This window comes from Phyllostomus discolor, chromosome X (genome assembly GCF_004126475.2).
Source record: "Phyllostomus discolor isolate MPI-MPIP mPhyDis1 chromosome X, mPhyDis1.pri.v3, whole genome shotgun sequence".
Classification (NCBI taxonomy): Eukaryota; Metazoa; Chordata; class Mammalia; order Chiroptera; family Phyllostomidae; genus Phyllostomus; species Phyllostomus discolor.
The window spans coordinates 103,088,324-103,113,629 of NC_050198.1; the positions used below are offsets into that span (position 1 = coordinate 103,088,324).

At 34.6% G+C, this 25,306-nt stretch overlaps 1 protein-coding gene across 2 annotated transcripts in view; it reads right to left on the reverse strand.

Annotated features, from left to right (window-relative positions):
• HDX (highly divergent homeobox) overlaps positions 1 to 25,306 on the reverse strand; it is a 119,609-nt gene that overhangs the window by 89,316 nt on the left and 4,987 nt on the right. For both annotated transcript variants that reach the window (XM_036016491.1, XM_028522727.2), the window contains exons 2-3: positions 10,549 to 10,695; positions 3,909 to 5,018 (exon numbers count right to left, since the gene is read on the reverse strand). In XM_036016491.1, coding sequence (XP_035872384.1) covers positions 3,909 to 5,018; positions 10,549 to 10,695 — 1,257 coding nt within the window. The remainder of the gene's footprint in view (positions 1 to 3,908; positions 5,019 to 10,548; positions 10,696 to 25,306) is intronic.

The following is a 25,306-nucleotide window of genomic DNA, read 5'->3' on the forward strand; positions in this document are numbered from 1 at the left end:
TTTGAGCAACAAGTGTGCATTATACATGACAAAATACAGTATATACATAAAAAATAACATCAAAGACCAATGAAATGAAATGTTGACATTTACTACATCCTGGACAAATCTTGGAAACATGTTAACTGAAATAAGCCAGTTACAAAAGATGACATTTTATATATACAATTCCATATATAATAATATCTAAAATAAGTACATCCACAGAAATAGAAAACATATTAGTGGTTGTCTAGTTCTGGGATGGGGGCTTTGGTATGCTAATGGGTATGTAGTTCATCTTTGAGATGATTGTTCTAAAATTAGGTTGGGGTGCTGTTTGAACAACTCTGTGGATATATTTTAAAAACCTAATTATACACTTCTAATATGTGAATTCTATACTATGTGAATTACATCTCAATAAAGTTGTGTAAAAAATATCCCTACTAACTAAAGCCATTCAACAGTGATTACTGTTACTTTTTTGAAGTTGAATATTTGCCTGAGAGTTATTGAATGTTACTAACCCTCACTTTCCTCAGGTCAAAATATTATTTGTATTAATTTAGAATGCCATGATGTTTCAAGTTTCTATAAATCTTAAACTTTCATGTTTATTTAAAAAATGTACTGAAGCCCACAAATACTGATGTAAGTTGGAAGGCACTACCAAAGCACTTTCTCTAATAGAGATACCTACATTGTAGTTATAAAGTATCTTTTAAAGGAAGCTCAAAGTGCTCTACTTTTATTAACTCCTAAATGAAGTTGATGAAAGATGGGAATGCAATTAATTTTTAAGCCACACAATAACTGCAACAAAAAATCTTGTAGCACTTATCTTTAAAATGTTCCTATATCTTCACATAGATGATTACCAATTATTATCTTTAATCATCAAAGCACTATGATAGTGCACTGACAGCAATGTTATGAAGAGTGGAACAGCACTTTGGAGACCAATATGGTTGCAATTTGCCCTCAAAGGAGTGAGGTTAGCCTGGAGAGTTTTTGAAATAGAACTGGGCTATGGTATTTTGGTATAGTCACCTCCTGACAGTTTCACTGTGGCAGTAATAATAACCCTTATTATGATATTATATTCCCAAGTGGCTGCAAAACAGAGCTGATTTCAACCTTTTAGCATCCCTTAGGATTCCCTCCATTTGGACTCATTCACTTAGATAGCTTGAAACTAGACTATCCCCCAGGAATAGTTTGAAGATGCCAGGTGTAACAGAAAGAGGCAGATATCTCTGTTACGTAGTTCCAGGGTCAGAAACTAAATAGGATTGCTTGTTTGCTTACAGTTTCAGAGCTAGAAAACTCCCAAGATGACCATGAGTTCCATATTTTTAAGTTCTGATGTTACAGTTACACAGCTTGGTAATTAGCATCATTAAAATCTTGGAGGATAACTAACATAAACTGAATGCTTGTATCCCAGTCATATTCACATGTTGAAAGCCAATCCCCAATGTAATGGTATTTGGAGGTTGGACTTTTAGGACCTTACTCCTAAAAAGAGGCCCCCTTACTCCTGCCATATGAGAACACAGTGAGAAGATGGCCTTCTATGCATTAGGAAGCAGAATCTCACCAGACACAATCTGCCAGCACCTTGATCTTGAACTTCTCAGCCTCCAGAACTGTGAGAAATAAATGTTTGTTGTTTAAGCTACTCAGTCTACGGTATTTGTGTTATAGCAACCCAAATAGACTAAGATGCTAATCCTCATGGAGTACAGTTCCCCAGGCTGCCTTGCTTTCTTCAAAGATTAACTGAAAGAAGGGGCAGATGATGCCTCAAGGGTTCTCTACAAACAATCTCTACCATATTGTCTCAAGTGAAGTTAGTGGAGGTGTGGTATAATATAAAGGAAGTTGATAGGTGATCTCTAGTCTTCTCTCAGCCAGCACTACAGCTATTTTTTCCTCAACTACCTTGTGATATTGAAGGCTCTGCAATATTTTACTTGAAATGGAATGTAAAGAAGATCTAGACTATCATAATTTTATTGACTTTATAACTAAGAGATTGTAAGTACAAGAAAATTTATATACCAGGGAACATACAAGGAACCTCACGCAGATTGTGCCATTTCATCATACAGTATGTCTGAAAAGTAGGTGTCATTAACTATATTATGCAAATGAGAAAACTGTCACACAGAGAGGTTACATCACTTGCCCGAGATCACATAAGTAGAAAGTGGCAGAGTCTAGATTAAATAAACCCATGCTCTAAATTGTTATGTCAAACTTCCTTTCTTTAAAATGATTACCATTCAAAAAAACCTTACTAAATTTTATTCCATTTAAAAAGTTCTTTTATATAAAAAACTTGAGTCCCTTTAAAAGTTCTGTCAGGAAAATATAGGGACTATAAAAAGGCATAACTTTAGGTTAAATTACCCTTAGAGGAGCCATAAGCTTATGAAAAATTAAAAATTAATTGCTACACTCTCAGATCTCCAAATACTTTGATACAGTTGACATTGTTAGGGTGTATGGTAAAGCCAAAACAATATTTCTGAGTTGCATCTTGGTTCTGCCACATACTGCCTATGTGATCCTTCTGAACAAGTTATTGAAATACAAATCAAATGCACTATATGTCTAGATCATATGGAGATTAAGTGAGATCGAGTATAGAAAGTGACTGGTGGTACCTGATATGAGTAAAACCTTCAACAAATGCTAAATGTGATTGTTATTACTATTATTAAAAACAACACTGAAGGTATAAAAAGTACAAAAGACTAGAGAATGAAAGGGGGTGTTGGGAGGATATTTATGCTATGATTCCATGTTAATTTAAGCATGCTTTAGGAAAGAGCAAATACATAAAAATCATTAGACTCTCAATAAGAAATGATACTAATTATGATGGAGTCCTTTTTGGTTAGGGCTAAGTGCCAGAGGGTTACTTCCCATAATCTGTTATTGCTTATCATTTTGAAGTAAGGAGTTATAAGATGGAGAGAGTAAAGGTAAGGTTATTTCTTATTTTAATTGAGAATAGCCTGCAAGCATCTTAAATCCAGATAAAACTTAAATACTGTGTTTAAACAAATTAAAGAGGCTAGCAAGAAAAAATGATTAATATCTATGCTCTGCTATTCAAATGTTCTGAATCATATTTTTCAGGGAAGATCTATAACCTTAAAAGATGTCTTAAGGTAGGCTTATACTGCACTCTGGAGAATATTTGAAGCATAGGTAAATAATTGAATATGTTAAACAGGAAAGAAATGACACATTTTTGCACAGATCTGAAATTGCTTTAATTTTTTACTCTGAATATGTCTCTTATACACATTTTTAAAAAGACTATTTGATTAATAGTTCTATTTAATGTTTGAGTAAAGCATCTCTTTTTTTTAATAGTAAGCTTTTTCATTTTAGAAAAAGGAGTTGGCTGAGTTACCGTAGGCTCTGACTTCTCAGCCATCATCACCTAGAGAAATGATTGACTTCCCTGGCAATGTACCCAGGGAAAACAGCATTCATTTAGTGACATCTCTTCACACTGCAAGTAAAAATCATTACAAGAATAATCTATGTTCAAGGGGATGAACCTAGCCAATTTAGTTATATTTTAGTGATAAGCAAATGTTTTGCTTCCCATAAGGCTACTATTTCCTGATCAAAATTGTTTTAAATATCATGAGAAAGCTGCCATGTTATAAAAAAAAATGATTATATTCCACAAAGAAAAACTCGCCATTATTAAAAAGCAACGAAAAAAAGCATAAGATTCTTCAAGGAAATGACCCCAAGCCACCATGTTGGAGCAAAAAAATCTCAAATGACTTCAAAATATGAGTTAAGTGACCCAGGTCCCAGGTATAACTGGATACCAACACCATGTTTTATACCAAGCAATGATTTTAAAAACTTTATAAAATAAACTTACACATTACCTGATAATTATTTTGGTTTTGTGATAACCTCAATTGGTTTGATGATGCAAAATGTGAAGAAAAATTACTCCGTGATGGATTTGTATTACTGTAAATCGTAGTAGATGCTGTATGTAATGAGGTCCGTGGTATCAAATGGTAGTCTCTGTTTTGATACAGTACATTGTCTGAGAAGTCTCTAATATTCATCATTTGTGAATTTGGCATGTTTCTTCCTGGTCCTGGCAAAGCTGTACTTTGGTTCTCACCTCGAAGGGAACTGCAACTTTCATAAAATCTTGAGTAGCCTGGTACCTGTGCTCCCATCAATGCCAACTCTTCCTCTCTGGCATACTCATCATCAGCATCTCCAGTCTCCATTGCAATGGAAAAACAAGTTCCCTCTGCTGAACCAGACTTCTGTGGGGTATTTCCTCCCAGAATTCTCTGGGGGTAATCACTGACTGCCAAAGAAAATACTTCACGGATTTCCAAGTTTTGCGTTCTACAGTAAGGATCTCTAACAGGTGGCTTTTGCCCGCTTAAATTATGTGATGCTAGACCTGTGTGTTCAGGCTTATATGGCCTTTGAATTCCAGCTGGTTCAATTTTGCAAGGTCGGTGGCACACAGATGGCTTTTGAGGTACCGTAATCTCAGGGCCTTGCACTGAAGAGCTTCCATAGTTTTTCTTGGTGTATACTGAATTTCCAGCATTTAGAACACTTGTCTGTCTTGACAAAATAATTGTTTTTTCACCTAAGAGCAGAGAGGCATTTTTACAGTGTGCTACTTGTCTTTGAACAGGAATGTGCAGCTGAAACTCAGCATCATTTTTACTGGCTGTTTTCTGGATGGGGATTTTTTGTGCTTCTGTAATTTGTGTATTTGTATGTTTGGTTGTCCCTTGCTTACTTAACGAACCGGCTGGACTGTATATTCCAGTTACAATGACATCATTATTGGCAGATGACCAAGAAGACTGTTGGCTTGAGGGTCGAGCAATATTAACCACATTTCTTACTGTAATATCTGGAGCTGCCAATGGGGTACTGGAAACAGTTCCTGTTGTTGCTGCTCCTGATTCAGAACTTTTACTGCTCATTTTTCTTCTCTTATTGCCAACCCACGTCTGGAAGAATAAAAAAATGATTATGGAAAATTTCTTAACACAAAACCAGATAAAACAATTTTTATGTGATAAATTATATTATTATTTGTCAGGGGACCAAAGCATATATAAATTAAAGGAAAAAAGATACAATAAAATTAAAAACAACTAAAGTACAAGATCAGAGATGATCAAAGACTTGCAATTAATAAATATTTAGGAACTTTCATAAAAGAATTGTATTGTTGCTCTTGTCCTCAAAACCCATCCAATCTGTAGCAAGAACCTTAAAAATGTTTTTATCCTCTGATCTAGTAAATCTTCTTCTGTGAATTTATTCTAAAAATTATCATAGATATATACAGAGTTTATATGCAATAATAATGTTCATCATATATTTCCATCTAATAGTGAAAAATTGGAAGCATACTAAAGGTAGTTAACGACATTGAAAAATACAATAGTGTTAAATAAATATATTTATGTATTTGAAATCTTCAGGTTTAACAATGTTTGTTCTATTAATATTTCATAACTTGGTTAATTTAATATTGCTAGATATTTAGATCATTTTTAGAAATATTCACTATTATAAAACATACTGTGATATACATCATTGTACATGTATTATTGTGCTACTGGTCTGTTAGAATGTAATTCTAGAAAAAAATTGATGTGATTTTTTTATATTTTCAAAGTACTCTGCAATGTATGTATAAGAGTTTTGGTTTCTCCATACCCTTACAAATACTTCACATTATCTTTTTGTAGTCTTGTAGCCCAAGAGTTAATAAAGGATATATCATTGCTGTTTTGATTTGAATTTCTATGGTTACTATATTACTTTGATAGAATTGCTTATCCATTTCCTTTACTCATTTTTATATTGGGTATTTGTTTTTTAAATTGATTTATAAGAGCAATTTTCTACTAGAGATAGCAACACTTTGTCATAAGTTGAAAATATTTTTCCCAGTGTCATTAATTTATGGTAGTTATTTTCCTCTTTACACTTTTCTTTTCTTTCTTTACCAAATTTTATGCCATGAATATGTATTGCTTTTATAAACAGAAAATATATTATTAATAAAAATAACAACAGTGGTTAGTATTTGGGATTTGATTACAAAATATGTACTTTTATATAAAAAATGTATTATAATAATCTTATTATGTTGTACCATGATTCTTCTTAAAATGTGCAATAAGAAATATTATACTCCATAATATGATTAGTAAACTTTATAATTATTTCAAAATGTACACCATATTATAAACTATCAACATGTTAATCTATTAATAATTCTTAAAAATAAATAAGTAAAAATATTAAGTGAACTAGCTTTGCACAGACATGCTGCAAGGTGTATTTGGTTAACTTTTATGTAATATCTTTTTGAAGACCACAAAAGTTATCCAATTTGCAATGTTTATTTATACTATAAACAATATTAATGTTGATGTAATACTATGAATAAAATCTATCATGTGCTGATTATCCATTATATGTTTACATATATATTAGCTTCTTTGCTAGGTGCCATTTTTCAAATTGAATAAGTGAAGAAACTGAGGTTTAGAAATGTTAAGTGGTATGTGGATACCTGCCACAAGGACTCAAACTCAATTTTCCTTGATCTCAAAGCATATTCTCCTTCCACTATGGTGAGAAATTCCTGAAATGGTCATCTCTGTTGGCCATTTTATACTTTTATAATTAACATTTCTCTAATAAAGAAAATGTTCCAGAAACTGAGATGGCTCCATTTTGCTTCACATGTGGAGGCAGAAATTTTAAATTAACTCTGATTTCGTTTTACTAAATAGTAGAAGTGAGAATTATAAGCAGAGGGACAAATGAATAAAATGTCACAGAAAGAAGCAGAGGAGAAAAATCTAAAATGTTGTAAAGTATATACTCAAGAGAAATTACTAAAAATAATGTTTTTGGATAAATATAATTTCAATGTGGGGTTCAAAGAAGTAAAGTTTACATATATTACAAATAAGTTACTTTGATATCACTTTTCAGATATGAATAATTACAAAGGAATTATGCATATTTTTTATTGAAATATATAAGCATTATATTTAAAAACTTTAAACAGAAAAGCATAGTGAACTGTAAAATTTGAACTCAAGAGCTACTGCATCTCGGGGCAGCTTTGTAATATTGCTAAACAAACAAACAAACAAACAAACAAATCAAAAAAAACCCCAGCGTATCATGTTCTCATCAGAATACCAGCATACCTACCTTAATACAGGAAGTTTAAGAGTAATCTTAGTGCATTGCTAATTTATGGCTTACTTCTATAATGTAGATATTTATTTATACAATTCAGTAGGTATTTATATTATGTACCCATCACAAAGTAAAATTTAGTACAATATCACGTGCATAGGAAACACAGCATCTAACCACAGAGGGCAGCCAACATAGATGTCACAAGGTTCATGTGTTTTATTAGAAGCACAACCCCTGACCTTACAACCCACTTTATTTTGTTCTATACATAATTTTACCTAACCTGGTATCTTCATCTATAACAAATTAGAAATAACAAATATGAGGGGTCTTGGTGATTGAGATTGCTTTTGGAGGCACCTTGTTAGCACCAAACTAAGAATGTTTACTAAATATATATTGCTCACTAAATAGGAGAAGAAAAGGAAAAAAAAAACACAAGAGAACTGATGTCAGAAATAATTAGTCTAAGCCCTGGCTGGCCTAGCTCAGTGGATTGAGCACGGGCTTCGAACCAAAGCATCGCAGGTTCGATTCCCAGTCAGGGCACATGCCTGGGTTGCAGGCCATGGCCCCCAGCAACCACACATTGATGTTTCTCTCTCTCTCCTTCCCTTCCCTCTCTAAAATAAATAAATAAATAAATAAATAAATAAATAAATAAATAACATATTTTAAAAAAAGAAATAATTAGTCTGGTGTTCTTTAGTAAAGGAGGAAATCACCTCGTATACCTTACCATGTTGCAAGCATTATTATGTGAGCACAATACAATAATTGATTTCCATAATAAAACTCTGAGTCAAAACATAAGGGTTTAATTATTTAAAATATTCTCTATTGAAGTGAAGTAGTGAAGTATGTGCTGAGAAATATTTTCCAATTAAAATGTTGAAAATAAAGAAAATTCATTGTCTGAGGTTAGCAAGTAAATGAATAAAATTTTCTGAAAAGCCATTCAGTTACAGAATCCAAAATTTACCAGTGCTCATAGGATATAAATGATTTCACTTTACAAATGCTTCATTGATGAAAGAGAAAAAAGTGGGCCAAACAAAATTGATATGATAATTCGGGTTTTGGATTAACAAAGTGATACTGCATATTGGGTCATCGATCCTCAGGTGTCCGTAAAATTCATTTCAGTTCTCTCTTAGAAAACCATTTTCTCCAAACTTCTTTTCCTTTTTTATACCTTCCTCTTTGTTGTTTTGTTCCATTACTACAGTGTATTTATTTTTGCATAGATATTTTAACACTTTAAGTTCTGTTTACATTAAGATCAAGTTTAGTAAAAGGGATTTAAGGTTTTTTTTTTGAGGTAAGATACAATAGCTACTATACTAAAAACAATAAAAGGTCTCTTTCAAATAGAACATACAGACCAAACAAAATACTGGGGACAGGAGAGGTTGTGGAATGATGATGCATCTACAAACAACTCCCTTCTCATCTGACTAGAAAAGCCACTGAAACTGTGTTGGAATTCAGATTAGAAAGACCAAATTTCTGTATAATTTACACTTCTCCTATAACAGAGAATGAATCTGTTTTACACAATCCCTTATAAATTTATATAACATTTGACTTGTAAGCTTACATTATATGATTTTATTTCTTTTATTCTCATTGTTTGTTTTAGATTTCACACCAGTTGGAGCATAAATATAAACCTGTGTATTTCAATATTCTCAATATTCAAGTACAATCAAGTAAGTTATTAGGGAAGATTGCAGTAACAACTTGGAAACATGAACGGTTACAGTCTCCAAAGCAGCTGTCTAAGAAGGCATTTCACTTTAAAGTAATGGTAAAATAAAATGAAAAAAAAAAAAAAAAAGAAAGACAGAAAGAAGTTATCATAGGTGCGGGAGGAATGAGTTTTGTACTTACAAAATGAAATCTCATCAACTTGAATAATCACACATTTTATATTACTTTTTCCAAGGCAACTGAACATTTTTCTCTGAGGTTTACTAAAGGTATTTCAAATAGGGAATTTAAAGCTATCAAGAGGAACTATTTTTAGTTCTTACACAAACCTGAATATGATGGTTCATCTCAGCCAATAAGCAACACATATTGTGGGTATCCCCACCCCCTAGAATTGGTGGCACAATTTTCTAAGAGAAAATGAATATATCATTTAGTCTTTAAGGAACAGATTTCTACTCTGGCCCGGTGGCTTAGTTGGTTGAGCATTGTCGTGTGCACCAAAAGGTTGTGGGTTCAATTCTTGGTCAAGGCATATACCTAGGTTGTGGGTTTGATCCCCAGTGGGACATGTATAGGAGGTAAGCAATCTCTCTCTCTGTCTCTGTCTCTCTCTCCCCCCTGACTTCCTCTCTCTCTAAAAACAGTAAACATATCCTCCACTGGGGATTAAAAAAAAAAAGAAAAATAGATTTCCCAAACAATTCCGCTTATCAAGATTTTTTTTTATCTTTAGGGTCTTTTAAAATTCCTCCAAAAGATAAAAACTCTCAAAAAGAGACACTCTTTTTTTTTAACCAAATTATCCTAATGAATGACAAGGGTGGGAAAGTTGGTAATATTTAAACCCCTAAAGTTTTATGCCAGGAGGATTGATAGCATGTCCAGGCAAACATGAAAGGACCTATGCACTCAGTGAAATTTGTGACTAGTTCTGTTAAATTTATCTCTTGCCTCCTCTCTATCACCTTCTCATTGCCTTCACAAACGTTTGGCAGCTCTGATTTTTACAGATGAATAACTATGATTGTCATAAAGGAAAATCTCCTCCCTTGTGATTTCTTGTCCATTATTCACTACCTCATTAAAATGCATGCATTTTACTTAAAAGGCAAAAGAAGTATTCATAAGAAAGCCTAGATTTTCCTAAAAAAAACCCCAAAATACTAAAGTCATAATAACAGATGAAAAATTCAAATACAACAAGAAAATATGCTAGACACACAATAGTCCCCTGGTAAATGCCTGTTTTACTGATATAATTTTGTAGGGTTGTATCTATATTAATTCTAGGTGTAAAGAAAGCATAAGATCAACAACTAATTTTAAAGGTCCTCATTAATTCAAAGGACTGGGAATTTTAAAGATACGTGTACAGTGCAAAAATTTTTAGCTTTTTCCAAGTATTCACAGAAATAAATACATACTAGTTAATTAGGTCTATGTATTTCAAATTAATATTTTATATTAGAGAAATGAAGCTGTTTATAAAGTTAGTGACTTCATGCCCTAATAATTTTTCTCATGTTAAGCATTTATCACTTGTAATGAAGAGCTATAAATTCGAGAGTGTAAGACCTCAATACTTACCCTGACTACACTGAAGTCCAGCTTAGTCTCCTGTGCACACTGTAATATGAGCTGAAAGCAATTTTTACTTTGATTTGTCATTCCATTTTCATAATAACGCTGCAAAATCCTTTGTTGCTCTACAGTAAATACAGAACGTAGATTCATCTAAAAATAAAAGAAGATACTCTGAAAATTGGAATAAAAATTGGGTATGTGTAGAATTTTCACGCTTTAAAAAAAAACAATTTCAGGGCTTCAAAGTTGTAAGATTATTTTTAAATCAGTTAATCCCCAGTAATGGGCAATAATTTATGTGCTACAGGGAAACAGGTTCTTACTGAAAATTGTGCATAATGCAAACACATTGAATTTGCTCAGAAAAAGTAACAACTTTAAAGGCAAAAAATGAAAGCCCTTATCTGGGTAGTGTCAGTACATAGGGGAAAATAAAGGCTCTTTCAGTGAAATAAATATTTATGGCTAGTAAAGACAGAGATGGTGGTAGCCATAAGTGGTCAATTATCAACAGAGACACTCACTGTTCTTTGTCAAGCAAGGCATCTGGCATATGTCTTATAGCCAGAAGCTGTGCTCTGGAACAAAAGAGTGCATTTATGTTTTTCTGGGATAAGGGGGTCTTTTATATATTAAAACAGAACCTCTTTTTAAAGTTTAAAAATAAACAAGAAGGTTTAGTGACTGTGAAAATTGCTTTAGGCAATACTAACCAAAATAATTACTTTTAATAACTAAAGTATACAAATCAAAATTCAAAATCATATATGTTTTACTAAAAAGAACTCATGCAAAAGCTATGAACCTTGTAATTAAATTAACACCATCATAATTGGGGAAGACAAATTTAAAAAACACTTTATCCTTCTCATCAATAGGCAACATGTTCAATATTAAGGGCAAACAACACTGTTAATCTCACAAATAAAAGGCAGGTAAAAATATAATCAGATTAAGACAATTGCAGGTCCTTGTTAAAAGCTGTCACACTGAAAGTGTCACTGCTAAAAGTTGGCAGACAGAAAAAAAAAGCCCTTCCAGAGGAAAGTGTGTCTTCAAAATTAGGAAAACAGCAACAACAAAAAACACTATAAGCCAAACCAAACAGAAATCATTCTAGTATACTGGGTATGGAAACAACCAAGTACAATGACATAAAAATAAAAATTAATTTCCTTTTCTCTGAATATTTGTTTTAAATAACCAAGTATTCTCATAGAGAAATTGAAGATAGTCATACATCCATCCTTTGCATTTGTACACCTGACTTTCTTTCTTGCTCATACAAACATCATCTTATCTTATATTAAGAGAGATGATTAAGGAAAATCAAATGCTGAACAGGGCACAAAAAAGATGAGAGTAGAGTTTCTTCCTGGAACTTTCAGAAACAAGTAACTCCCCTAACTTTCTGAAGGGATATCATTCAAGTACACTGATGTACAAATATAAAGCTCATATTTTCAACCTGACCAATTTTCAAAGATGTTGGGGCCAGAGGACAGTATCCATCATGGCAATATTTAGTATTATGGCTGCCAGGCTTCAGAGCAATTTGGGGTTCCTCTTCAATAACAGTTTAGCTACAGTCACAAGAGGAGTCAAAAGATGATGATCAAATACCTGAAAAACCTCATCTGGTATGGATTTTAGAATCAAGGAATGTTGGAATAAGTTTTGAGGAGGGGAATAAACTTTAATTCAGTAATGCATAGTCAAGATAATGGCTCAGATCCTTTTCTGCAGGACTGTAACCACCACAAAAAGCCTAGGGTGCAAGATATGGGTGATCCCCAAGTGTGATGATACTGGCCCTACTAATACAGGAATGTTTTATTATTGACTGGCTATAACTGTTACACTTATGCAAATATATGAACCTTTAAAAACACAGCAGGTCTGTGTATTGGGGGCCCACACACACATACTGATTGGTTGAAGGATAAATTGTAATCTGTGAAAGAGGGTTAGCTATACCCTGTGACAGATACAAACAGTTGAGGATTCTGTTTATGCTGACATTCAAATGATTGATAAAATATGTGGGTCTCTGAAAGGAAGAGATTAAGAATTTTAAAAAATTGCTCTTAACAAGTGTTGGAACAAAGCCCCAGTTACTATGAGCCAAAGAATAAAATACCTAGAAAAGCTGGACTAAATCCACTTGGCTCTAATATTAAAGGTCAACAGTCTTTCACTTAATAATAACTGATCTTCTGTATAATTACTACATGCTGTAGTCCTTTCCAAGAGAAAAATGGGAATAAATCAGCCTTAAGCAGGGTTGCCAAAAATAAAAAAAAAAAAAAAAACCAAACCCACTGCAGGTCGTTTCTCGCTGATACCAATAGCCAAATATAGGTAATAAGTACTAAACAGATTTCTACAGTCAACAATGCTGTGAACATTTCATCTCTACCCTTAAATTGATTAGAAACAAACTGACAGTAACCAGAGGGGAGAGGAGGGGAAATAATAGGGGGAAGAGAGGAAGGGTCATCAAGGCACCTGTATAAATGACCCATGGACAAAAACAAAGGGGGGAGGATTGAATGTGGGAGGGGGAGGTGGGGAAGGCAGGGGAGAGTAATGGGGGGGAATATGGGGACAACCGTAATTGAACAACAACAAAAAAAAGAGAGAGAAGGAAGGTCTCTTTGCTCAAGAGATCTACTAATTTTCTTGCAAATTATGCCAAGCTTATTCTTTACCACAATAACAAGATAAACCCTTATAAATAAGATATTTGTCACAATGGAATACTACTCATCCATAAAAAAGAAAATTTATCCCTTTGTGACAGTATGGATGGAGCTGGAGAACATTATGCTTAGTGAAATAAGCCAGTTAAAGAGACAAATACCATATGATCTCACTCATATGTGGAACCTAATGAACAAACTGAACTAAGAAGCAAAACAGACAGACTCACAGATGAAGAGCAGGATAACAGCTGTTGGTAGGGGGGAGATTAGGGGGTGGAGGGATCCACCAAAAAGGAAAAAGGACTCATAGACATGGACAACAGTGTGGTGATTGCTAGGATGAGGGAGTATAATGGGACTAAATAGCAATGGGAAAAATACAATAAAAATACCCTCAAATGAAGAAAATATACATTATTATATTATCGTGAAAAAAAGACTAATCCTATGACCACTTTCTATGTGATAAGAATTTGAGCTTTTAAAATTTTGGAGAATGCAAAAATTAGGCACAACACCAATGAGTACTGTGTGCATGTATGCAGATGCCTCCTCATAACTTTTTAATTCCATATTAAAGTAGATTAATTCTTCTATTAAAATTAAGTTATTTAACAGTGTTTTATTTAGCCAAGGTTGATAGACTAATAAACCAACACCATTAAGGGAAGTCATCAGAAGGCATGGCTACCAGCTGACCCAGGAACTGGACCCTGGGAATAAGAGGCTCCTCATCTCCTCCTATGTTCTTGGAACGTGCATTTTGCTTGCTTAGTAGATGAATCCCTTTGTTTATGAAGCCTGCTAACTTCAAATCTATAGGGTCTGCCTCTTTCTTCTGCCTTCCCTGCCATCTGCATACAGGAGCCAGTTACAGATTACACCTGAGGAGATCCTAACCAGGTCTGTGAAGGAACAATTGGTGAGCCAGCCAGGAGAAATGGACTCTCAAAGACATGGGCTTGGGATAGAGGCATCTGTGTAGGAGTATCCTACATTGGCTATTGTTCTCTATGTGGGGAGAGATGACCAAGATATCAGATACTTGTGGACTGCCATGTCAATATGGGGACACCTCAAAAATGTGAGGAACAAACACTGTAGCAGAGAAGGAAAACAAAGGTTGCCACAGTTGGCTAAGCCTCTATTGTGGACAGTTCATATCATTTAGAAGCTAAAACTCAACTTAGAAAGTTGAAAGAGCTGAGATTGGAGGACACATAGTTATCAACTACTCTGCTAGCTTCAGGGCTGGCAGACAAGGTGGGAAAGCAAGACAATAAACTTCAGACCTTAAAGAGCTGTTTCACAAAAGTATGAGGACACAAAATACTATAGATTAAGATCCAGAAATTCATGAAGAAAGCGTGATTAGAATTAAGAGGTGAAATCTAAGAGATGGGAACTCTGGGAAAGTGATAAAAATGAAGAGGAGGATGATATAATGATTGATGAGTAAAGAGATAAACTACCCCATGTCATCAGATCCTTAATACAAAGGAAATTTTTAAATAACAACTACCCCCGAAAGTGCCTAGAACAAAACTTATATTATTTTTCTATCCCTTGAAACTGAAAATCTTATCATGTTTTTAAAATGTAAACACCCCAACAGACAACCAAAACACTGCCCACAGAGACTGATGGGGAAAAAAAAGTCTTTATAAAAATATATACTGCTGTGGCCAACACTGATATATAAAAGAGCTAAAGTTTTTTGTTTGTTTTGTTTTGTTTGTTTTTATTTTTATAAAACCACTAGAAATAATAAGGCTAAAAGAAAGTGACTATATGAAAAGTAGGATGTGTGTTTTTGGTAGAAGATATGAGAAATGAAGAGGCATTTCTATAAGAGGGAAAAAGAGAAAGTAATTTTGTCTTCAAATAAAATGATTGTTCCAGAATGAGAAAAGAAAAAGATAGACCATATTCTAATTATATTTAACAAGTTGCAGACAATTTGTAGAAAAGGGTTCTTAAAAGGGAATTTTATGTGAGGTCAAGTTAAGATTAAAATGAATTCATTTATGTTAAAAAGACAAAAAAAGGTGAACTTTAATATCAAAAGCACACTGACACAAAATAAGAATTTGTTTTTTTCTCGGTTAAAAAGACAATTTCTTAGATTTTTGGTCTCCTCCTAAAAAAGAAATTGTAAACAAAGTTTATTTTTAACGAAAACTACTAAAAACAGGGAGCCTGTGTTTTGTTTCCATTAGGTCTTTGATTACTTAAGAAAACTGAGTGTTCTCTATTAAAAGAGCTAAGTTTTTTACAACTATGTAGCTCTTTGAATATGTTAAATTTTGTGGAAAGCAACATTAAATAAAAAGTGGTCTTAAATTTTCTATTGGGTGTATTTATATGAAATTCCTTAAAAATGGATATGTCCTGATATAAAGTTATCAGTCATAAATAACCAGATTTCCTTATCAATTTCATCATTTTCTTTTGTGTATGTGAACTCTCATCCGATATTTAACCATGATGATTTTTAAGTCTTTTGTCATTTGTAGACAGTTACTGTTTTACATTGATGCTTTCAGAAAAGTGTTCCTACAAAGATGCTTCAACTTCCAGGAGGTTGATGGAAAGACTCTGACAAGTACAGATTTCTGATAACTAAGATCAATTTGCCTTCATGTGGAAGGGACAATAATGAATCTTTCAAGTGTTTTTCAAGACTAACTGCACAGCCCAATACGTCATGAGATATGGCTCTTTTATATACCAGTGTTGGCAATAGCAGTTTGTATTTTTAAAAAGGCTTTTATTTCTTCAGTCCCTGAAGAGTTCCTGAGACTTGTCCTTGTTCTCCTGCCCTGTATTAGTAACACTGGATGGTTACATTGATCATATAATGTCAACATGTGACCAGAGGGGTGGGGATAGAGGGATAATGGGGGAAAATAGGGGAAGGGCCATCAAGGAACATGTATAAAGGACACATGGACAAAGCCAAAGGGGGTAGGTTCAAGGGTGGGAGGCAGGGATGGGGGGGTGAGGAGGGGTGAAAATGGAGACAACAGTGCTTGAACAATAAAAAATTTTAAAAGAAGTATAAAGACTTGGCTCTGCTATAGGACACAGAAGGCTATGTTAGAACATCTATGAGGTAAAAAAATCGGTGGTGAATCCACAGAAAATTCAAGGCCTAAGCACCACCCTGAAGTTTTGGGATTCCCTTGATCAGGTAGTACATGTTTCCCCAGAAATTCTGTTCATTAAAGTGCAAACTTACCCAACCCCTAAGACTTTGTAGTGAATTTGGAGTTGTGGAAGATTCTTACTCCCAACTTGACAGTATCTTTGTTCTTTGTGACACTTTATTAAAAAGGGGAGGGGCACATATGAACTGGAGATCAGAGCAACAAGCCACTTTTAAGAAGGTAAAAATACTAGTGAAGCAGATTAAAGGTCTAAGCAGCTCCCAAACACGGTTACCCTTTGAGTTAGATGTGTCTGGGATTCCAAAAGGTATGGGTCAGGTGCTGTGGCATAGGCAAAAGAAGGGAAAAATGCCCTGTGAATTTTGGCTCTAGCAATATACCCCCAATATACCCCCACCTCCCATAAAGGAATAGGTACCAGCAGTGTATACAGCACTCCTCCAGGGCAAGAGTCTTAGAACAGAATGAACCACTGCAGCCAATGTGACAAAATCAGAGCTGTTAGGTTAGTGATCACTCATGAGCCCTGGTCTTTATCCCTTTGTACTGAGAATAGGCTGTTCTAAACAGATTAACCCTATGACTTGAACAATGACAAGCCCAGGGATGGATGACCATGAATAAGCTTTGTCGGGTCAAGATACGTGGAAAGACATTTTGGTCATTTTGCAAGAACATGAGGTAGTCCTTTCTGGTTTCCATGTCCTGGCTTATAAGACAATGACACCCCCTAGCAATAAGGAAGCTGATGCCCTAGTTCAGATATAAGCCATATCAATGAACCCTTGAACAGATATAGCAGATTGGGTGCATAGAAAGAGTGTCCACCCCAGTACCAATATGGATGAGATTTCATATTGCCAAGAATGCTAAGTTCCTCTTAAAATACAACTTGATTTATGTAGTAACAGCATCCATGATTTTATTCTAAACAACATCCAAGCTACTGCCCAAGGAGTCTAAGACTATCCACCAGAGTTCTCAAATGGTGAAGGATTGACTAATTTATTATATTGTTCCTGCTCCCTGTGAATGACCATTCTAAATATGCCTTGGTTTGTGTGAACACTATGTTTTATCTAACCCAAGCTTTCCCTTGTTATTCCCAAACCAGCTACCACCATTAAGGGATTGGAGAAGTTGAATACCATGTATGCATACTCTCCTCAAATAACTAATGATTTGGGGTTACATTTCAAAGGTTGTAATATATGCAAGAGCAGGCAAAAAATTACACTGAATGGAGATTTCATCTGTCATATAACTCACAAGCAGCCAGGTTGGTTAAAAGGAAACAAAAAATATGAAAGCAGCAGATTAAATTACTAACAAGTAAAACCACATTGGCTAGGTGGACTAAAGTAGTGTCCCAAATTTTAATGCATTTGAATGATCAACCAGTAGGGCCTGTGGCCCCTTATGTCAAAATGGTAAACCACTGTTGAACCACCCATAGTGTCATAAAGGTATAGAAATCACTGGAAAAAGTCATTGCCACAACTGTTACCATGGATCAATCTGCTATGTTGCTAAGAATCTCAAGCCCCATCACACCTGGAAAAGGAATTATCTACTGGAATTTACAATGAGACATTCTACCAGGATGGGTGAATTACTTCATATACCTGGGTAAGGGGGAACTATGCAATCTCTACTGGGATCCCATTGTCCTAGTGCAAGCTGGTTCTGTTGAAATGCACTATCTATATCTGGAATAGAACATGAACCATTGAAAGAAAGGAGAAGGTGAGGGTTCTAGTCTGGCATATCCCACCCCCAGTCCATCGCCTTATGCCTGACAGTGCTGTCTCCCCTAGCCAACATGTATGGTATGTACAGCAGCAGGTCAAGCTCCTAAAGCTGCCAGTCACCCTCTCTCCTCAAAACTAGGCAGGTTCATTCTGCTTCCAATTTTTATGATCTTTTGGCTTCAGTCTTTATTCCCTTCACTGGCCTGAAGGACATTATGGCACATCCTTGCTAAATTTACCCATGAAGCCTTGAATGATAGCCAACAAACCTACCCTTACTCATCACTGAAATGTTTCTAATAAAAAAAAACCTATCCTACAAAATAGAATGGCCTTGGATATTATTGAATGTTTTATGTTCATACCTGATGAATCTGTTAATGTGTCATCTTTATTAAATCACATAAAGATACAAGTAGATGCCTTCAGTGACCGACTCCTATCTAAGGAACTTAGCAAATCAATGGTTTGAATAATGGAGGCTTTAATGGGAAAAGTTGTCACTGATTTTAGAAGTTATTGTTTTAACCTGTGTTTTCTCTTGCATCTGCCTGTACTGTTGGTATGGCATCTGCCTCCAATGCAGCCAGATATCCACCAAATGAGCCACTTCCATGCAATAAAACCTCTTGCTTACCACACAGGTCATATTGCAGAAGAGGGGTGCATGTATAAGAGTTAGTTACAAGGGATCAAACACTGGGGGAGACCATCAGAAGATGTGAATGACATGACTCTTGAATTGGACCCTGGCAATTAGAGGATCCTCATCCATTCCTCTATCCTTGGAATGTATATTTTGCTTACCTTTGTGCTCCCAGAAGCTGCTCCCAGGATACAGCCTTAAGACAGAAATGTGGTATTGAGACTATCTAAACAGGGTACATGAGTGAAGTCTGTTAAGGCCTCTATGTATTAACTTAAGATTCTGGAAGGCAGGTGAAGAAATGTAGTCATCTTATAGTCACCCTAGAAAAGCCTAGTAAGTTCCTTGTTTATTAAACCTACCAAATTCCAATCTGAAATGGCCTGCCTCTTTTTTTCTTATTTTGGTCTCTCCTTGCTTTCTGTGTATTAGTGGAGGCGCAGTTTCAGATTATAACTGAAAGCTCCAGCCAAATTTGTGAAGCAACAGGCACTTTGAAATTAGTGAAATTTTAACATATGTGAAAGAATTGCTACAGTAAATCTGTAGCTGTCACTTTAATCTGTCATTTATATTTAATAAACATAATCTTTTTAATTTTATTTTAATCATTGTTCAAGTACAGTTTTCTCCCTTTTACTCCCAATCCAGCCCCCCTCCCAACCCTCCCCACTTCCCTCCCATTACCACCCTCCCCCTAGTTTTTGTCCATGTGTCCTTTAAGTTTGTTCCCGTGAACCCTTCCCAATGTCCCCTGAAATTCCCTCTTCTCTCCCTTGTGGTCATAATCTTTAACAAAACAATTGTATTTATCTTCTTTTATAATTAACTTGCCAGAATTTGCTGATATTGAAAAAATATATACTTTAGCATCCTCTAAACATGAAGTTCAAGTAACAGACATAGTGTCTATTGTAATACTATGAAAAGATATGCACTATTTATTGGGCTATAATTACTGAAATGCATTGCTTACATCTCTTATCTTCCGTTTTTGATATATAATATGTCTCTATCACTTAGGTGGAAATATGAAACAGGAAATTTTGACAACCTATCACATGAGTTTCTCAGGACACAAAGATATTGTACAGTGACCTGATTAAAAAACACTGAAAATTCTATGTAATTAGTATTAATATTTTCCAGCTACATAAAAGCTACATATATGTATATACTCATAGTGAGATGGGCACAAACTGCAAGACAATTTTATGTATACATTCTTCATGTAAATATATTAAAAGATATACAGCTCTAGGGACAATATCTCTACTACATGTTTAATGTATAAATTCAAAGAGGATCAATGTTTAAAAAAGCATTATCAACAACGCTAAAAAATTAAAAGAGCATTATCAAGTAAATATTCTAGATCTATGATTATTTATTTCATCAACCATAATTTATTAACTTTTATTGATACTTGCTTTTATCACAAAGTGGTAATATTTTAAAATAATACAATACCTTTAAACTGTAAATACCTTATCATACACTCATATACCAAGATTCAGGCTATAACAAATTTTTTAAATATCAATTTCAAACAGATAATCAGTTGAACAAAAGAAGCATAAATAGAGTCTCAGATGGATAATTGAGTTCCTGTTCTCTTAGCTTTCATACACGCATACAGAATATGTGGCAACTAATGACCAATGACATAGCATCTCCTGATAAGCTAAATAGTACCTTGATCCATACACATCTGCTGAATAAATTGTGTAGCTTTTTATGTTTCTAGCCCTAAGCAAATTGTGCCAGTAAATTACTTCTGCCTTTAACAAGATAACGAAAATGTTTCCATTGCCACAAGCATTTACCACTAACATCATGCAATTCACAGTCTAAGTTAATACCTTTCAAATATAGGCTGCATTTTAATTTACTATTGAAGAAAGCCCTGCAAAATTCATTATAGCCGCATATTGAAAGATATTGTTAGTAAGTTATTCATTATATCAAAATTATATGTCTCTTGGATTTCTCTGTACTGTGAATTTATCCTTATTAGTTCTCTCTTAACCTTTTTTCATCATCCACATAATTCCACTTTACCCTATTCTACATCTTCTCTCGCCCTACTCCCAGCAAGAATTTTGACTGGTAATTAAATTTTGTGATAACAGTATGGTGGTTACTAAGGGGAAGGGTATGGGGTATGGGGAGGTTGAAGAGGATAGAAGGGATCAAATATATAGTGATGGAAAGAAACTAAACTTTGGGTGGTGAGTCCACGATGCAATCAATATACAGGCAATGTATTATAGAATTGTACACTTGCAACACATAATCTTATTCACCAATCTCACCCCAATAAACTGAACTTTAAAATTTTTGTTCTAAAGAAGTTAAAACCCTATTTCTTCAGTTAGGCTCAATATTATTTTAGTGTTTTGTATATCAGACTTACATTGTATATATTAGAAACTTAAGGGTAGTTTTACCTAGAAGCAAAGAGGTGGAATATTTCTTTCTTTTATTCTTTCCACTCCTGCTATTACTTCAAAAGCCTACAAAACTTAGGGGGAAAGTATACATCTCATTCTTTGGGGGTTAGAGCAAGATTCCACAAAGCACACCATCTGGTGATAAGTAGGTAACAGTATACAAATGTACACATATGTAGTATTGAAACAATCAATATACAAATGAAGTAGTGGAAGCATAAATTTATCCCCACAAATACCTTTAACAGACTAAGAAACTGCTTGAAGACTTAAAAGTCTCATCAAGCACAACCCAAATATGATAGCCACAGTAAAGCCTCTTCTTTTGTCTTCCTTTGAAAGAAGAAAACAGACACAAAATCATTCCTATACAGCCAAAAAAATGTTTTTAGGTCTCGGTTTGACGAACTCTGCCTTAGGGTACTCAATTAATTCTGTAATATGTCTTTAACCAACTATACTTTAATAGTTTTTTTTTTTAAAGAGAGAGATGTTTTGTCTTTACATCTGGTGGAAAAGCTGTGTCTTTGGAAACCCAGGGGTCTGCAGACTTCAGTGTGAGAGACACTGGCCTATATTATGTTAAGCTTATGACATTAACATAGAAAATACATGTTATTGCCAAATCATATACATGTTTATTTGACGAGTGGGGTTAATATTGACCCCCAATGCTTTTATTATCACTATATTTCTCCTGCCTTGTCATATTTTTCATGTGGATATGAGACACAAAGGGAGAAATGGTTACTCAACTAACATGCTCCTGGGTAATTCATCACAATAATATTTCTTGGTGTTAAGCAAACCAGATTTGAGCACACAGGGTATATTATCCAGAGTTTAATCATGGCCATATTCAGCAACTGTTACTATTTTACTGCTACTATTTAAATCAAGTAACCTAATAACCATTTGCAAAAAGATTCTCAAAGCTACTTGAACACTACAGATTCACCAGTGAACTGTGAGAACACATATTGCTCCAATATACTTTACAGTAGTGAGAAATCAGAGAAAAGTATTTTGCTAAATAATCCTTTCCTTTCCAAGTCATGGGTTTCAAAAGCTGCCAATACATAGATGTATCACCATAGATATTTTGACAACTTACTCATTTAAATTTATATATTAAGCATATATCACATTCATAGCATCATTAATACACGATATTCTGAACATAAGTCTTAAACCAGTTTCAAAGGGGTCAAAGAGAGTCAAAAGAACAAAGGTGTTTCTCAGTAATATCTTTATCACTTGGCTTTAAATTAAAGGTTAAAAAGTGGGCAATTAATGGCAGGGACAGTAGTTATTATGATACAACTTCTTGAAAAAGAGCTTAACACAATTTTGACAGATTTACCTGCACTTAATACTTTTTTACTTTTCAATTAAAGTTCACATTCAATATGATTTTTGTATTGGTTTCAGGTGTACAGCATAATGGTTAGACAATCATGTACTTTACAAACTGGTGCTCCCTCCCTGATATTTCCAGTACCCACCTTGCACCATACAGTCACTATAATATTATCTCCTTTATTCTCCATGCTGTTCTCTACATTCTCATGACTATTTTGTGATTACCAGTTGGTACTTCTAAATCCTTTCACCTGTATCAACCTTCATTTTATTAAAGAATGATTTAATAACATATTATAAATTTTAATTGCATAATAGAATTTTTAAAGTCAACGTATCCCTAGAAATTATAAAGATTGTATGGTCATTTCACAGTTGAACAAACTGAGAGCTAGATAATTGAAGTAAAGTGTTTCAAAACTTGTTTTATGAAAAATGTCTAATATTTATACAGTAAACTCTTTAATGTCGAATTCCCTTTGTCCAACACCTAATACATTATAGAACACAAACTTACTAAATAAGTGCTTTTGAAAATGATTATACTTAGATATCAACTAAAGGACAATCTTGACTATATCCCTTTGCTAGGTCTGCTATAACAAAGTACCACAAACTGGGTGGCTTAAACAGAAATTTATTCTCTCACAATTCTGAAGCAGTCTGGACTCAAGGTGTTGGTAGGGTTGGTTCTTTCTGAGGACAGTGAGGGAAAGATTTGTTCTAGGCCTCCTTTCTTGGCTTATAAATGGCTACCTTCATGGTCAAATCCTTGTACGTGTGTCTGTATCCAAATTCGCTCTATTAATAAGACACTAGACATATTGGATTAGGAGCATACTCTGCTCCCATATGACCTATCTTAATTTAACTGATTACATTTACAATGACCCTATTTGAAAATAAAGTTACTTTCTAAGATACTGGGGGTTTGGACTTCAACAAAATAATTTGGGGAGCACAATTCAACTCATACAACTGACGAATTGCTTATTCCAGTAACAAGATTATAGACTGACTTTATTAGCCAAAAAGGCCATGAATTCCTGTGCTCCCCTCTCCCATACTCCCCACCCCATGATATTCAAATTCCTGGAACCTGCGAATATTTTAGTTTTCACAGCAAAAGTGAATTAAGTTTGCAAAAGGAATTAAGGTTGCTAACTAGCTGACCTTAAAATAAAGAAATAATCTTAGATTATTTGAGTGTACCCATGTTACCATAAGGATCCTTAAATGTGGATGATAGAGGCAGAAGATTAAGTGTTGGAATGGGTATGATGTGGAAAAGATTTGATCAGCCATTGCTAGCTTTGAAGGTGGAAGACAGCTGTAAGCCAAGGAATGTGGATAGCCTCTACAAGCTGGAAAATAATGTAATGAAACAGATTCTTTCCTAGAGCCTTGACAAAGGGAAGCCCTACTGACATTTTGATTTTAACTCAATGAGACCTATTTCAGACCTCTAACCACCAGAACTATAAGATAATACATGAATTGTATCAACCCACTATGTTTGTGCTAATTTCTTACAGCAACAAATAGAAAACTAATACAGCTCCTCTTGAAGTTATTAGGGACAGTGAGTTCAATCCATATATACACTTCCTTAAGACTCTGTTGGCAAGTCAAATACAATAAATATCATTTTAATGGTAAGGCAATTACTATCACCAAAAATAAGTGAATTCACTCACAATTTTAACAATTTTACCCATCATATAGCTGTAGCTATCAATTCTATAATGTTGGCTCCAGAATGGAGCAACACTGATATATATTAGCCATGTAATACTTTGATTACATATTTCTTTATACATATGAAAATTGACGAGAGGAAATTCAGAGGTTTTTTTTCTATGACTGCCAGTTCTTAAAACTCGAAGTTGTACAAAGAGTCAAACTAAATTGGTACTTTTCACATAATCAATGCTAAGTTCAAAAAAGGGGGCAGAAGCATAAAGTGGAGTAAAAGCAGCCACTTCAACAAATGGTGTTGAGAGATCTGGACAGCTAAATGTAAAACAATGAAACTTGACCACCAATGTATGTGATACACAAAGATAAACTCAAGATGGATAAAAGACTTAAATAAAGCCCTGGGTGGTATAGCTTAGTGAACTGAGTGCCAGTCTGCAAAACAAAGGGTTGCTGGTTCAATTCCCAGTCAAAGCACATGCCTGGGTTGAGGACCAGGTCCCCACTGCAGGGTGTGTAACAGGCAACCCACACACTGATATTTCTCTCCCTCTCTTTATCCCTCCCCTCCCCTCTCTCTAAACATAAATAAATAAAATCTTTTTAAAAAACTTAAACATAGGCCCCGGCTGGCGTAGCTCAGTGGATTGAGCGTGGGCTGCGAACCAAAGTGTCGCAGGTTCGATTCCCAGTCAGGGTACATGCTTGGGTTGCAGGCCATGACCCCCAGCAACCGCACATTGATGTTTCTCTCCCCCCCCCTCTCTCTCTCTCCCTCTCTCTCTCTCTCTCTCTCCCCCCTTCCCTCTGTAAAAATAAATAAATAAAATCTTAAAAAAAACTTAAATATAACTTGCAACATCATAAAAGTCCTGGAGGAGAACACAGCAGGGAAATCTCAGATATTCCACACAGCAATATTTTCAGATATGTCCCCTAGAGCAAGGGACATAAAGGAAAAATAAACAAATGGGAC